Raw genomic sequence first — 16,070 nt, forward strand, 5'->3', positions numbered from 1 at the left:
ATTGTTCTAGTATACTGTAGGTCAGGTAGAGGTACTGTTCCAGTATTGTTCCAGTATAGATCAGGTAGAGTTGCTGTTCCAGTATTGTTCTAGTATAGATCAGGTAGAGTTACTGTTCCAGTATTGATCTAGTATACTGTAGGTCAGGTAGAGGTACTCTTCCAGTATTGTTCTAGTATAGATCAGGTAGAGTTACTGTTCCAGTATTGTTCTAGTATAGATCAGGTAGAGTTACTGTTCCAGTATTGTTCTAGTATACTGTAGGTCAGGTAGAGTTACTGTTCCAGTATTGTTCCAGTATAGATCAGGTAGAGTTACTGTTCCAGTATTGTTCTAGTATAGATCAGGTAGAGGTACTGTTCCAGTATTGTTCTAGTATACTGTAGGTCAGGTAGAGGTACTGTTCCAGTATTGTTCTAGTATTGATCAGGTAGAGTTACTGTTCCATTATTGTTCTAGTATACTGTAGGTCAGGTAGAGTTACTGTTCCAGTATTGTTCCAGTATAGATCAGGTATAGTTACTGTTCCAGTATTGTTCTAGTATACTGTAGGTCAGGTAGAGGTACTGTTCCAGTATTGTTCTAGTATACTGTAGGTCAGGTAGAGGTACTGTTCCAGTATTGTTCCAGTATAGATCAGGTAGAGTTACTGTTCCAGTATTGTTCTAGTATAGGTCAGGTAGAGGTACTGTTCCAGTATTGTTCTAGTATAGATCAGGTAGAGTTACTGTTCCAGTATTGTTCCAGTATAGATCAGGTAGAGGTACTGTTCCAGTATTGTTCTAGTATAGATCAGGTAGAGTTACTGTTCCAGTATTGTTCTAGTATACTGTAGGTCAGGTAGAGGTACTGTTCCAGTATTGTTCTAGTATACTGTAGGTCAGGTAGAGGTACTGTTCCAGTATTGTTCTAGTATACTGTAGGTCAGGTAGAGTTATTGTTCCATTATTGTTCTAGTATACTGTAGGTCAGGTAGAGGTACTGTTCCAGTATTGTTCCAGTATAGATCAGGTAGAGTTACTGTTCCAGTATTGTTCTAGTATAGATCAGGTAGAGTTACTGTTCCAGTATTGTTCTAGTATAGATCAGGTAGAGTTACTGTTCCATTATTGTTCTAGTATACTGTAGGTCAGGTAGAGGTACTGTTCCAGTATTGTTCTAGTATAGATCAGGTAGAGTTACTTTTCCAGTATTGTTCTAGTATACTGTAGGTCAGGTAGAGGTACTGTTCCAGTATTGTTCTAGTATAGATCAGGTAGAGTTACTGTTCCAGTATTGTTCCAGTATAGATCAGGTAAAGTTACTGTTCCAGTATTGATCTAGTATACTGTAGGTCAGGTAGAGTTACTGTTCCAGTATTGTTCCAGTATGGATCAGGTAGAGTTACTGTTCCAGTATTGATCTAGTATACTGTAGGTCAGGTAGAGTTATTGTTCCATTATTGTTCTAGTATACTGTAGGTCAGGTAGAGGTACTGTTCCAGTATTGTTCTAGTATAGATCAGGTAGACTTACTGTTCCAGTATTGTTCTAGTATACTGTAGGTCAGGTAGAGGTACTGTTCCAGTATTGTTCTAGTATAGATCAGGTAGAGTTACTGTTCCAGTATTGTTCCAGTATAGATCAGGTAGAGTTACTGTTCCAGTATTGATCTAGTATACTGTAGGTCACGTAGAGTTACTGTTCCATTACTGTTCTAGTATACTGTAGGTCAGGTAGAGGTACTGTTCCAGTATTGTTCTAGTATAGATCAGGTAGAGTTACTGTTCCAGTATTGTTCTAGTATACTGTAGGTCAGGTAGCGGTACTGTTCCAGTATTGTTCTAGTATAGATCAGGTAGAGTTACTGTTCCAGTATTGATCTAGTATACCGTAGGTCAGGTAGAGGTACTGTTCCAGTATTGTTCTAGTATAGATCAGGTAGAGTTGCTGTTCCAGTATTGTTCTAGTATAGATCAGGTAGAGTTACTGTTCCAGTATTGTTCTAGTATACTGTAGGTCAGGTAGAGTTACTGTTCCAGTATTGTTCTAGTATAGATCAGGTAGAGTTACTGTTCCAGTATTGTTCTAGTATAGATCAGGTAGAGTTACTGTTCCAGTATTGTTCTAGTATACTGTAGGTCAGGTAGAGGTACTGTTCCAGTATTGTTCTAGTATACTGTAGGTCAGGTAGAGTTACTGTTCCAGTATTGTTCTAGTATAGATCAGGTAGAGGTACTGTTCCAGTATTTTTCCAGTATAGATCAGGTAGAGTTACTGTTCCAGTATTGTTCTAGTGTACTGTAGGTCAGGTAGAGTTACTGTTCCAGTATTGTTCCAGTATAGATCAGGTAGAGTTACTGTTCCAGTATTGTTCTAGTATATTGTAAGTCAGGTAGAGGTACTGTTCCAGTATTGTTCTAGTATACTGTAGGTCAGGTAGAGTTACTGTTCCAGTATTGTTCCAGTATAGATCAGGTAGAGTTACTGTTCCAGTATTGTTCTAGTATAGATCAGGTAGAGTTACTGTTCCATTATTGTTCTAGTATACTGTAGGTCAGGTAGAGTTACTGTTCCAGTATTGTTCCAGTATAGATCAGGTATAGTTACTGTTCCAGTATTGTTCTAGTATACTGTAGGTCAGGTAGAGGTACTGTTCCAGTATTGTTCTAGTATACTGTAGGTCAGGTAGAGGTACTGTTCCAGTATTGTTCCAGTATAGATCAGGTAGAGTTACTGTTCCAGTATTGTTCTAGTATAGGTCAGGTAGAGGTACTGTTCCAGTATTGTTCTAGTATAGATCAGGTAGAGTTACTGTTCCAGTATTGTTCCAGTATAGATCAGGTAGAGGTACTGTTCCAGTATTGTTCTAGTATAGATCAGGTAGAGTTACTGTTCCAGTATTGTTCTAGTATACTGTAGGTCAGGTAGAGGTACTGTTCCAGTATTGTTCTAGTATACTGTAGGTCAGGTAGAGGTACTGTTCCAGTATTGTTCTAGTATACTGTAGGTCAGGTAGAGTTACTGTTCCAGTATTGTTCTAGTATACTGTAGGTCAGGTAGAGGTACTGTTCCAGTATTGTTCTAGTATACTGTAGGTCAGGTAGAGTTACTGTTCCAGTATTGTTCTAGTATAGATCAGGTAGAGTTACTGTTCCAGTATTGTTCTGGTATAGATCAGGTAGAGTTACTGTTCCAGTATTGTTCTAGTATAGATCAGGTAGAGGTACTGTTCCAGTATTGTTCTAGTATACTGTAGGTCAGGTAGAGTTACTGTTCCAGTATTGTTCTAGTATAGGTCAGGTAGAGGTACTGTTCCAGTATTGTTCTAGTATAGATCAGGTAGAGTTACTGTTCCAGTATTGTTCCAGTATAGATCAGGTAGAGGTACTGTTCCAGTATTGTTCTAGTATAGATCAGGTAGAGTTACAGTTCCAGTATTGTTCCAGTATAGATCAGGTAGAGTTACTATTCCAGTATTGTTCTAGTATACTTTAGGTCAGGTAGAGGTACTGTTCCAGTATTGTTCCAGTATAGATCAGGTAGAGGTACTGTTCCAGTATTGTTCTAGTATTCTGTAGGTCAGGTAGAGGTACTGTTCCATTATTGTTCTAGTATACTGTAGGTCAGGTAGAGGTACTGTTCCAGTATTGTTCCAGTATAGATCAGGTAGAGTTACTGTTCCAGTATTGTTCCAGTATACTGTAGGTCAGGTAGAGGTACTGTTCCAGTATTGTTGTAGTATAGGTCAGGTAGAGTTACTGTTCCAGTATTGTTCTAGTATAGATCAGGTAGAGTTACTGTTCCAGTATTGTTCTAGTATAGATCAGGTAGAGTTACTGTTCCAGTATTGTTCCTGTTTCCAACCTGTCCAGTGTGTCCTTCCCACCCAGACCTCTAACCAGCTTGGAAGACTCTCCAAGGGTAGCCAAGATGTCGGCTATGGCCTCACCTTTCAGGGTTCCCCCTCTACAGGACCCCCCCGCCCCAGGCCCTGCTAACCTGGAATCAGCGGGTCCACCACGCCTCGACGAGCCACAAGGTACCCACAATGCATATTTTACCCACATTGCAATGCATCAAGAACAAGTGGCCTCAAATCCTACCTAGGCCCTGTCAAATCCTACCGAGGCCCTGTTTAAATGTAATCTTATAACATTAGTACCCTGATTTTTAGACTACTGCTTTTCAACCTGACATTGTCCTTCACTGAATGAGTATGTAGCCAACGAGTCCGAGTGGTCATTGATGAGAACTCACCCGTCACTATTTGTTTCGATGTGTTAATCCATATGTGTTTGTTGTTTTCCAGCGTCAGCAAAGACCACTCCTAAGATCCTGTTACGCCCCAGCCCAGAGGATGAAGAGCTCTACGGGTGAGTAGATCACAGCCCAGAGTTATACTGCTCTATAAGAAACCCTCTGACCTGACTGTTTAGTAAAGGTTACATATGGAAGAGGAAGAGTCAGAGGGGCAGGAGAATGAAAGGAGTGATAGTGTTCCTCTCCTCTCTTCTATTTATTATTTAACCTTTATTTAACTAGGCAGGCCGTCACACCCTGACCATAGAGAGCCCTTGGTTCTCTATGGTGTAGTAGGTCAGGGCGTGACTTGGGGGTGTTCTAATTCTATATTTCTATGTTGGTGTTTTGTGTGGTTCCCAATTAGAGGCAGCTGGTAATCGTTGCCTCTAATTGGGGATCATATTTAGGTAGCCCTTTTCCCACCTGTGTTGTGGGATATTGTTTTGTGTATGTGGCAACACTACTTTCACGTTTCGTTGTTTTTTTTAGTTTTTTTTTTAAGAAGTTTCACTTATTTAAAAGATGTGGAACTCAGCACACGCTGCGCCTTGGTCCGTCTCTTATCACGAACTTGACACAAAATGTTGGACAAAACACACATCACAACAAGAGAGACACCACAACACTACATATAGAGAAACTTGAGACAGCAACACAACATGGTAGCAACACCACATGACAACACAGCATGGTAGCAACACCACATGACAACACAGCATGGTAGCAACACCACATGACAACACAGCATGGTAGCAACACCACATGACAACACAGCATGGTAGCAACACCACATGACAACACAGCATGGTAGCAACACCACATGACAACACAGCATGGTAGCAACACCACATGACAACACAGCATGGTAGCAACACCACATGACAACACAGCATGGTAGCAACACCACATGACAACACAGCATGGTAGCAACACCACATGACAACACAGCATGGTAGCAACACCACATGACAACACAGCATGGTAGCAACACCACATGACAACACAGCATGGTAGCAACACCACATGACAACACAGCATGGGAGTAACACCACATGACAACACAGCATGGCAGCAACACCACATGACAACACAACATGGCAACACCACATGACAACACAGCATGGGAGCAACACCACATGACAACACAACATGGCTGCAGCACAACATGGTAGCAGCACAAAACATGGTACAAACATTATTAGGCACAGACAACAGCACAAAGGGCAAGAAGATAGAGACAACAATACATCACACGAAGCAGCCACAACTGTCAGTAAGAGTGTCCATGGTTGAGACTTTGAATGTAGAGACAGAGATCAAATTGTACAGTTTGAGTGTTTTTTTGCAGTGTGTTGATGTGTATTTCACTAGCTGAGTTCATCCTGCTGGAACCACTTGTAATCTTGCCATCCATTCAGGGCTAACACGGTAATGGTGAGTTTCCAGAAGGGGGACAGTGTGGGTCTGAGGCTGGCGGGGGGCAACGATGTGGGCATCTTCATCGCTGGCGTCCAGGAGGGCAGTCCTGCCGAGGAGGAGGGCCTACGCACTGGAGACCAGATCATGAAGGTAACCACCTTTGGCACTGTGAGCGGCTTTGACCGTCTGAATTCAATACAAAACTTGTAAAACCACAAGTGAACACAAACTTTCTGAAAGATCTGTTGTGTTGAATCTAGACGTACAGTGAGGGAAACAAGTATTTCATCCCCTGCTGATTTTGTACGTTTGCCCACTGACAAAGAAATTATCAGTCTATAATTTTAATGGTAGGTTTATTTGAACAGTGAGAGACAGAATAACAACAAAAAATCCAGAAAAACACATGTCAAAAATGTTAGAAAATGATTTGCATTTTATTGAGGGAAATAAGTATTTGAACCCCTCTGCAAAACATGACTTAGTACTTGGTGGCAAAACCCTTGTTGGCAATCAAAGAGGTCAGACGTTTCTTGTAGTTGGCCACCAGGTTTGCACACACCTCAGGAGGGATTTTGTCCCACTCCTCTTTGCAGATCTTCTCCAAGTCATTAAGGTTTCGAGGCTGGCGTTTGGCAACTCGAACCTTCAGCTCCCTCCACAGATTTTCTATGGGATTAAGGTCTGGAGACTGGCTAGGCCACTCCAGGACCTTAATGTGCTTCTTCTTGAGCCACTCCTTTGTTGCCTTGGCCGTGTGTTTTGGGTCATTGTCATGCTGGAATACCCATCCACGACCCATTTTCAATGTCCTGGCTGAGGGAAGGAGGTTCTCACCCAAGATTTGACGGTACATGGCCCCATCCATCGTCCCTTTGATGCGGTGAAGTTGTCCTGTCCCCTTAGCAGAAACACACCACCAAAGCATAATGTTTCCACCTCCATGTTTGACGGTGGGGATGGTGTTCTTGGGGTCATAGGCAGCATTCCTCCTCCTCCAAACACGGCGAGTTGTTGATGCCAAAGAGCTCCATTTTGGTCTCATCTGACCACAACACTTTCACCCAGTTGTCCTCTGAATCATTCAGATGTTCATTGGCAAACTTCAGACGGGCATGTATATGTGCTTTCTTGAGCAGGGGGACCTTGCGGGCGCTGCAGGATTTCAGTCCTTCACGGCGTAGTGTGTTACCAATTGTTTTCTTGGTGATTATGGTCCCAGCTGCCTTGAGATCATTGACAAGATCCTCCCATGTAGTTCTGGGCTGATTCCTCACCGTTCTCATGATCATTGCAACTCCACGAGGTGAGATCTTGCATGGAGCCCCAGGCCGAGGGAGATTGACAGTTCTTTTGTGTTTCTTCCATTTGCGAATAATCGCACCAACTGTTGTCACCTTCTCACCAAGCTGCTTGGCGATGGACTTGTAGACCATTCCAGCCTTGTGTAGGTCTACAATCTTGTCCCTGACATCCTTGGAGAGCTCTTTGGTCTTGGCCATGGTGGAGAGTTTGGAATCTGATTGATTGATTGCTTCTGTGGACAGGTGTCTTTTATACAGGTAACAAGCTGAGATTAGGAGCACTCCCTTTAAGAGTGTGCTCCTAATCTCAGCTCGTTACCTGTATAAAAGACACCTGGGAGCCAGAAATATTTCTGATTGAGAGGGGGTCAAATACTTATTTCCCTCATTAAAATGCAAATCAATTTATAACGTTTTTGACATGCGTTTTTCTGGATTTTTTGTTGTTGTTATTCTGTCTCTCACTGTTGAAATAAACCTACCATTTAAATTATAGACTGATCATTTCTTTGTCAGTGGGCAAACGTACAAAATCAGCAGGGGATCAAATACTTTTTTCCCTCACTGTATGTTGTGGAATCTAGTCAGTAAAACAACCCTTTGTTTCCCCATGAACCGTGTGTGTGTGTGTGTGTGTGTGTGTGTGTGTGTGTGTGTGTGTGTGTGTGTGTGTGTGTGTGTGTGTGTGTGTGTGTGTGTGTGTGTGTGTGTGTGTGTGTGTGTGTGTGTGTGTGTGTGTGTGTGTGTGTGTGTGTGTAGGTGAATAAGGTAGATTTCCGAGGCATCGTAAGAGAGGAGGCTGTTCTCTGTCTGTTGGAGATTCCTAAAGGAGAGGACGTCACCATACTGGCCCAGAGTAAACCTGATGGTGAGGCTTTACACGCTTCAACATTCTGTTTCACAGTGTTCTAGAGTCTTACACAGCAGTGTTCTAGAGTCATACATGGCATGTCAGTGTTCTAGAGCATTCTAGAGTCTTACAGGGCATGTCAGTGTTCTAGAGCATTCTAGAGTCTTACAGGGCATGTCAGTGTTCTAGAGTCTTACAGGGCATGTCAGTGTTCTAGAGCATTCTAGAGTCTTACAGGGCATGTCAGTGTTCTCGAGTCTTACAGGGCATGTCAGTGTTCTAGAGCATTCTAGAGTCTTACAAGGCATGTCAGTGTTCTAGAGTCTTACAGGGCATGTCAGTGTTCTAGAGCGTTCTAGAGTCTTACAGGGCATGTTAGTGTTCTAGAGCGTTCTAGAGTCTTACAGGGCATGTCAGTGTTCTAGAGCGTTCTAGAGTCATACAGGGCATGTCAGTGTTCTAGAGCATTCTAGAGTCTTACAGGGCATGTCAGTGTTCTAGAGCGTTCTAGAGTCTTACAGGGCATGTTAGTGTTCTAGAGTCTTACAGGGCATGTCAATGTTCTAGAGCATTCTAGAGTCTTACAGGGCATGTCAGTGTTCTAGAGTCTTACAGGGCATGTTAGTGTTCTAGAGCGTTCTAGAGTCTTACAGGGCATGTTAGTGTTCTAGAGTCTTACAGGGCATGTCAGTGTTCTAGAGTCTTACAGGGCATGTCAGTGTTCTAGAGCATTCTAGAGTCATACAGGGCATGTCAGAGTTCTACAGTGTTCTAGAGTCATACAGGGCATGTCCGAGTTCTACAGTGTTCTAGAGTCATACAGGTCATGTCAGAGTTCTACAGTGTTCTAGAGTCATACAGGGCATGTCAGAGTTCTACAGGGTTCTAGAGTCATACAGGGCATGTCAGAGTTCTACAGTGTTCTAGAGTCATACGGGGCATGTCAGAGTTCTACAGTGTTCTAGAGTCATACGGGGCATGTCAGAGTTCTACAGGGTTCTAGAGTCATACAGGGCATGTCAGAGTTCTACAGTGTTCTAGAGTCATACAGGGCATGTCAGAGTTCTACAGGGTTCTAGAGTTTTCATTATGTTTCGCTGTGTCCCATGGGCTTTCCTAGGGTTTTAGGTTCCAATATAGTACCCCAGAGGGTTCTAGACATTTTATTCTAGAACCCTGAAGGTTGCCCTTCAGTATTCACTAGAGTTATCCACATAATGGGATTTCATTGCAGTAGAAAAATAGGTCGATTTTTCCTACTTTGCCTGGGAGATACGTTAGTGTTCACAAAATATTTACTTTCATTAAATGATACAATGTTTCCTGAGGAGACATTTAGTCTGACTTTCAAATAAACAATGTGGAACAGCTTGACAGGAAGGGAGAAAGTAACACTAGTCCAGTTGAATCGGTGCTTTATGTAGGATATGAGAGGATTCAGGTGAACACTGGAATAACCCCCTGAGCTGTGGTTTATACTGTCCTCTCTATTACACTAACATTGTGGTTTATACTGTCCTCTCTATTACACTAACATTGTGGTTTATACTGTCCTCTCTATTACACTAACATTGTGGTTTATACTGTCCTCTCTATTACACTAACATTGTGGTTTATACTGTCCTCTCTATTACACTAACACTGTGGTTTATACTGTCCTCTCTATTACACTAACATTGTGGTTTATACTGTCCTCTCTATTACACTAACATTGTGGTTTATACTGTCCTCTCTATTACACTAACATTGTGGTTTATACTGTCCTCTCTATTACACTAACACTGTGGTTTATACTGTCCTCTCTATTACACTAACACTGTGGTTTATACTGTCCTCTCTATTACACTAACACTGTGGTTTATACTGTCCTCTCTATTACACTAACACTGTGGTTTATACTGTCCTCTCTATTACACTAACACTGTGGTTTATACTGTCCTCTCTATTACACTAACACTGTGGTTTATACTGTCCTCTCTATTACACTAACACTGTGGTTTATACTGTCCTCTCTATTACACTAACACTGTGGTTTATACTGTCCTCTCTATTACACTAACACTGTGGTTTATACTGTCCTCTCTATTACACTAACACTGTGGTTTATACTGTCCTCTCTATTACACTAACACTGTGGTTTATACTGTCCTCTCTATTACACTAACACTGTGGTTTATACTGTCCTCTCTATTACACTAACACTGTGGTTTATACTGTCCTCTCTATTACACTAACATTGTGGTTTATACTGTCCTCTCTATTACACTAACATTGTGGTTTATACTGTCCTCTCTATTACACTAACATTGTGGTTTATACTGTCCTCTCTATTACACTAACACTGTGGTTTATACTGTCCTCTCTATTACACTAACACTGTGGTTTATACTGTCCTCTCTATTACACTAACACTGTGGTTTATACTGTCCTCTCCATGCTCCTCTCTACTCATTACACTAACACTGTGGTTTATACTGTCCTCTCCATGCTCCTCTCTACTCATTACACTAACACTGTGGTTCAGACCCCAGGACTACACACACACACACACACACACACACACACACACACACACACACACACACACACACACACACACACACACACACACACACACACACACACAGATCCCCCCCCCCCCCCCCCCCACACACACACACACAGAGAACAACACACACAGAGGGGCACACAAGTTACTGAATGAGAACATTGCCTCATAAATCCATTGCCCTGAATTGTGACGTATAACTTGTAGACTGTATCTGTATACATGTGTTAGTGTTCATGTATGTACTGTATATAGTCAAGGAATCTAATGAATCGGTAATAACTGTGTCAGTGTGCTGTATATCTGTAATAACTGTATCAGTTAGTGTGCTGTATATCTGTAATAACTGTGTCAGGTAGTGTGCTGTATATCTGTAATAACTGTGTCAGGTAGTGTGCTGTATATCTGTAATAACTGTGTCAGTGTGCTGTATATCTGTAATAACTGTGTCAGTTAGTGTGCTGTATATCTGTAATAACTGTGTCAGGTAGTGTGCTGTATATCTGTAATAACTGTGTCAGTGTGCTGTATATCTGTAATAACTGTATCAGGTAGTGTGCTGTATATCTGTAATAACTGTGTCAGGTAGTGTGCTGTATATCTGTAATAACTGTGTCAGTTAGTGTGCTGTATATCTGTAATAACTGTGTCAGTATGCTGTATATCTGTAATAACTGTGTCAGGTAGTGTGCTGTATATCTGTAATAACTGTATCAGTTAGTGTGCTGTATATCTGTAATAACTGTGTCAGTTAGTGTGCTGTATATCTGTAATAACTGTGTCAGTATGCTGTATATCTGTAATAACTGTGTCAGGTAGTGTGCTGTATATCTGTAATAACTGTGTCAGTTAGTGTGCTGTATATCTGTAATAACTGTGTCAGTGTGCTGTATATCTGTAATAACTGTGTCAGGTAGTGTGCTGTATATCTGTAATAACTGTGTCAGTTAGTGTGCTGTATATCTGTAATAACTGTGTCAGGTAGTGTGCTGTATATCTGTAATAACTGTGTCAGTTAGTGTGCTGTATATCTGTAATAACTGTGTCAGTTAGTGTGCTGTATATCTGTAATAACTGTGTCAGGTAGTGTGCTGTATATCTGTAATAACTGTGTCAGTTAGTGTGCTGTATATCTGTAATAACTGTATCAGTTAGTGTGCTGTATATCTGTAATAACTGTATCAGTTAGTGTGCTGTATATCTGTAATAACTGTGTCAGTGTGCTGTATATCTGTAATAACTGTGTCAGGTAGTGTGCTGTATATCTGTAATAACTGTGTCAGTTAGTGTGCTCTATATCTGTAATAACTGTATCAGTTAGTGTGCTGTATATCTGTAATAACTGTGTCAGTTAGTGTGCTGTATATCTGTAATAACTGTGTCAGTTAGTGTGCTGTATATCTGTAATAACTGTGTTAGTTAGTGTGCTGTATATCTGTAATAACTGTGTCAGTGTGCTGTATATCTGTAATAACTGTGTCAGGTAGTGTGCTGTATATCTGTAATAACTGTGTCAGTTAGTGTGCTGTATATCTGTAATAACTGTGTCAGTGTGCTGTATATCTGTAATAACTGTGTCAGGTAGTGTGCTGTATATCTGTAATAACTGTGTCAGTGTGCTGTATATCTGTAATAACTGTATCAGTTAGTGTGCTGTATATCTGTAATAACTGTGTCAGTTAGTGTGCTGTATATCTGTAATAACTGTGTCAGTGTGCTGTATATCTGTAATAACTGTGTCAGTGTGCTGTATATCTGTAATAACTGTGTCAGTGTGCTGTATATCTGTAATAACTGTGTCAGTAGTGCTGTATATCTGTAATAACTGTGTCAGGTAGTGTGCTGTATATCTGTAATAACTGTGTCAGTTAGTGTGCTGTATATCTGTAATAACTGTGTCAGTGTGCTGTATATCTGTAATAACTGTGTCAGGTAGTGTGCTGTATATCTGTAATAACTGTGTCAGTTAGTGTGCTGTATATCTGTAATAACTGTGTCAGTTAGTGTGCTGTATATCTGTAATAACTGTGTCAGGTAGTGTGCTGTATATCTGTAATAACTGTGTCAGTTAGTGTGCTGTATATCTGTAATAACTGTGTCAGTTAGTGTGCTGTATATCTGTAATAACTGTGTTAGTTAGTGTGCTGTATATCTGTAATAACTGTGTCAGTGTGCTGTATATCTGTAATAACTGTGTCAGGTAGTGTGCTGTATATCTGTAATAACTGTGTCAGTTAGTGTGCTGTATATCTGTAATAACTGTGTCAGGTAGTGTGCTGTATATCTGTAATAACTGTGTCAGTGTGCTGTATATCTGTAATAACTGTGTCAGGTAGTGTGCTGTATATCTGTAATAACTGTGTCAGTGTGCTGTATATCTGTAATAACTGTGTCAGTTAGTGTGCTGTATATCTGTAATAACTGTGTCAGTGTGCTGTATATCTGTAATAACTGTGTCAGGTAGTGTGCTGTATATCTGTAATAACTGTGTCAGGTAGTGTGCTGTATATCTGTAATAACTGTGTCAGGTAGTGTGCTGTATATCTGTAATAACTGTATCAGTTAGTGTGCTGTATATCTGTAATAACTGTGTCAGGTAGTGTGCTGTATATCTGTAATAACTGTGTCAGGTAGTGTGCTGTATATCTGTAATAACTGTGTCAGGTAGTGTGCTGTATATCTGTAATAACTGTGTCAGTTAGTGTGCTGTATATCTGTAATAACTGTGTCAGTTAGTGTGCTGTATATCTGTAATAACTGTGTCAGTTAGTGTGCTGTATATCTGTAATAACTGTGTTAGTTAGTGTGCTGTATATCTGTAATAACTGTGTCAGTGTGCTGTATATCTGTAATAACTGTGTCAGGTAGTGTGCTGTATATCTGTAATAACTGTATCAGTTAGTGTGCTGTATATCTGTAATAACTGTGTCAGTTAGTGTGCTGTATATCTGTAATAACTGTGTCAGTATGCTGTATATCTGTAATAACTGTGTCAGGTAGTGTGCTGTATATCTGTAATAACTGTGTCAGTTAGTGTGCTGTATATCTGTAATAACTGTGTCAGTGTGCTGTATATCTGTAATAACTGTGTCAGGTAGTGTGCTGTATATCTGTAATAACTGTGTCAGTTAGTGTGCTGTATATCTGTAATAACTGTGTCAGGTAGTGTGCTGTATATCTGTAATAACTGTGTCAGTTAGTGTGCTGTATATCTGTAATAACTGTGTCAGTTAGTGTGCTGTATATCTGTAATAACTGTGTCAGGTAGTGTGCTGTATATCTGTAATAACTGTGTCAGTTAGTGTGCTGTATATCTGTAATAACTGTATCAGTTAGTGTGCTGTATATCTGTAATAACTGTATCAGTTAGTGTGCTGTATATCTGTAATAACTGTGTCAGTGTGCTGTATATCTGTAATAACTGTGTCAGGTAGTGTGCTGTATATCTGTAATAACTGTGTCAGTTAGTGTGCTCTATATCTGTAATAACTGTATCAGTTAGTGTGCTGTATATCTGTAATAACTGTGTCAGTTAGTGTGCTGTATATCTGTAATAACTGTGTCAGGTAGTGTGCTGTATATCTGTAATAACTGTGTCAGTTAGTGTGCTGTATATCTGTAATAACTGTGTCAGTGTGCTGTATATCTGTAATAACTGTGTCAGGTAGTGTGCTGTATATCTGTAATAACTGTGTCAGTGTGCTGTATATCTGTAATAACTGTATCAGTTAGTGTGCTGTATATCTGTAATAACTGTGTCAGTTAGTGTGCTGTATATCTGTAATAACTGTGTCAGTGTGCTGTATATCTGTAATAACTGTGTCAGTGTGCTGTATATCTGTAATAACTGTGTCAGTGTGCTGTATATCTGTAATAACTGTGTCAGTATGCTGTATATCTGTAATAACTGTGTCAGGTAGTGTGCTGTATATCTGTAATAACTGTGTCAGTTAGTGTGCTGTATATCTGTAATAACTGTGTCAGTGTGCTGTATATCTGTAATAACTGTGTCAGGTAGTGTGCTGTATATCTGTAATAACTGTGTCAGTTAGTGTGCTGTATATCTGTAATAACTGTGTCAGTTAGTGTGCTGTATATCTGTAATAACTGTGTCAGGTAGTGTGCTGTATATCTGTAATAACTGTGTCAGTTAGTGTGCTGTATATCTGTAATAACTGTGTCAGTTAGTGTGCTGTATATCTGTAATAACTGTGTTAGTTAGTGTGCTGTATATCTGTAATAACTGTGTCAGTGTGCTGTATATCTGTAATAACTGTGTCAGGTAGTGTGCTGTATATCTGTAATAACTGTGTCAGTTAGTGTGCTGTATATCTGTAATAACTGTGTCAGGTAGTGTGCTGTATATCTGTAATAACTGTGTCAGTGTGCTGTATATCTGTAATAACTGTGTCAGGTAGTGTGCTGTATATCTGTAATAACTGTGTCAGTGTGCTGTATATCTGTAATAACTGTGTCAGTTAGTGTGCTGTATATCTGTAATAACTGTGTCAGTGTGCTGTATATCTGTAATAACTGTGTCAGGTAGTGTGCTGTATATCTGTAATAACTGTGTCAGGTAGTGTGCTGTATATCTGTAATAACTGTGTCAGGTAGTGTGCTGTATATCTGTAATAACTGTATCAGTTAGTGTGCTGTATATCTGTAATAACTGTGTCAGGTAGTGTGCTGTATATCTGTAATAACTGTGTCAGGTAGTGTGCTGTATATCTGTAATAACTGTGTCAGGTAGTGTGCTGTATATCTGTAATAACTGTGTCAGTTAGTGTGCTGTATATCTGTAATAACTGTGTCAGTTAGTGTGCTGTATATCTGTAATAACTGTGTCAGTTAGTGTGCTGTATATCTGTAATAACTGTGTTAGTTAGTGTGCTGTATATCTGTAATAACTGTGTCAGTGTGCTGTATATCTGTAATAACTGTGTCAGGTAGTGTGCTGTATATCTGTAATAACTGTGTCAGTTAGTGTGCTGTATATCTGTAATAACTGTATCAGTTAGTGTGCTGTATATCTGTAATAACTGTGTCAGTTAGTGTGCTGTATATCTGTAATAACTGTATCAGTTAGTGTGCTGTATATCTGTAATAACTGTGTCAGTGTGCTGTATATCTGTAATAACTGTGTCTGTTAGTGTGCTGTATATCTGTAATAACTGTGTCAGTGTGCTGTATATCTGTAATAACTGTGTCAGTTAGTGTGCTGTATATCTGTAATAACTGTGTCAGGTAGTGTGCTGTATATCTGTAATAACTGTGTCAGTGTGCTGTATATCTGTAATAACTGTATCAGGTAGTGTGCTGTATATCTGTAATAACTGTGTCAGGTAGTGTGCTGTATATCTGTAATAACTGTGTCAGTTAGTGTGCTGTATATCTGTAATAACTGTGTCAGTATGCTGTATATCTGTAATAACTGTGTCAGGTAGTGTGCTGTATATCTGTAATAACTGTATCAGTTAGTGTGCTGTATATCTGTAATAACTGTGTCAGTTAGTGTGCTGTATATCTGTAATAACTGTGTCAGTATGCTGTATATCTGTAATAACTGTGTCAGGTAGTGTGCTGTATATCTGTAATAACTGTGTCAGTTAGTGTGCTGTATATCTGTAATAACTGTGTCAGTGTGCTGTATATCTGTAATAACTGTG

General features: G+C 40.0%; 1 protein-coding gene across 4 annotated transcripts in view; it reads left to right on the forward strand.

Moving 5' to 3' along the window:
• Nucleotides 1–16,070, forward strand: part of tjp2b (tight junction protein 2b (zona occludens 2)) — a 302,522-nt gene that overhangs the window by 255,322 nt on the left and 31,130 nt on the right. For all 4 annotated transcript variants that reach the window (XM_082961546.1, XM_082961549.1, XM_082961548.1 and 1 more), the window contains 4 exons: nt 3,872–4,020; nt 4,291–4,354; nt 5,702–5,852; nt 7,766–7,874. In XM_082961546.1, the coding sequence (XP_082817672.1) occupies nt 3,872–4,020; nt 4,291–4,354; nt 5,702–5,852; nt 7,766–7,874 (473 nt within the window). The remainder of the gene's footprint in view (nt 1–3,871; nt 4,021–4,290; nt 4,355–5,701; nt 5,853–7,765; nt 7,875–16,070) is intronic.

This window comes from Salmo salar, chromosome 15 (genome assembly GCF_965601325.2).
Source record: "Salmo salar chromosome 15, fSalSal1, whole genome shotgun sequence".
In the NCBI taxonomy this organism is placed as follows: Eukaryota; Metazoa; Chordata; class Actinopteri; order Salmoniformes; family Salmonidae; genus Salmo; species Salmo salar.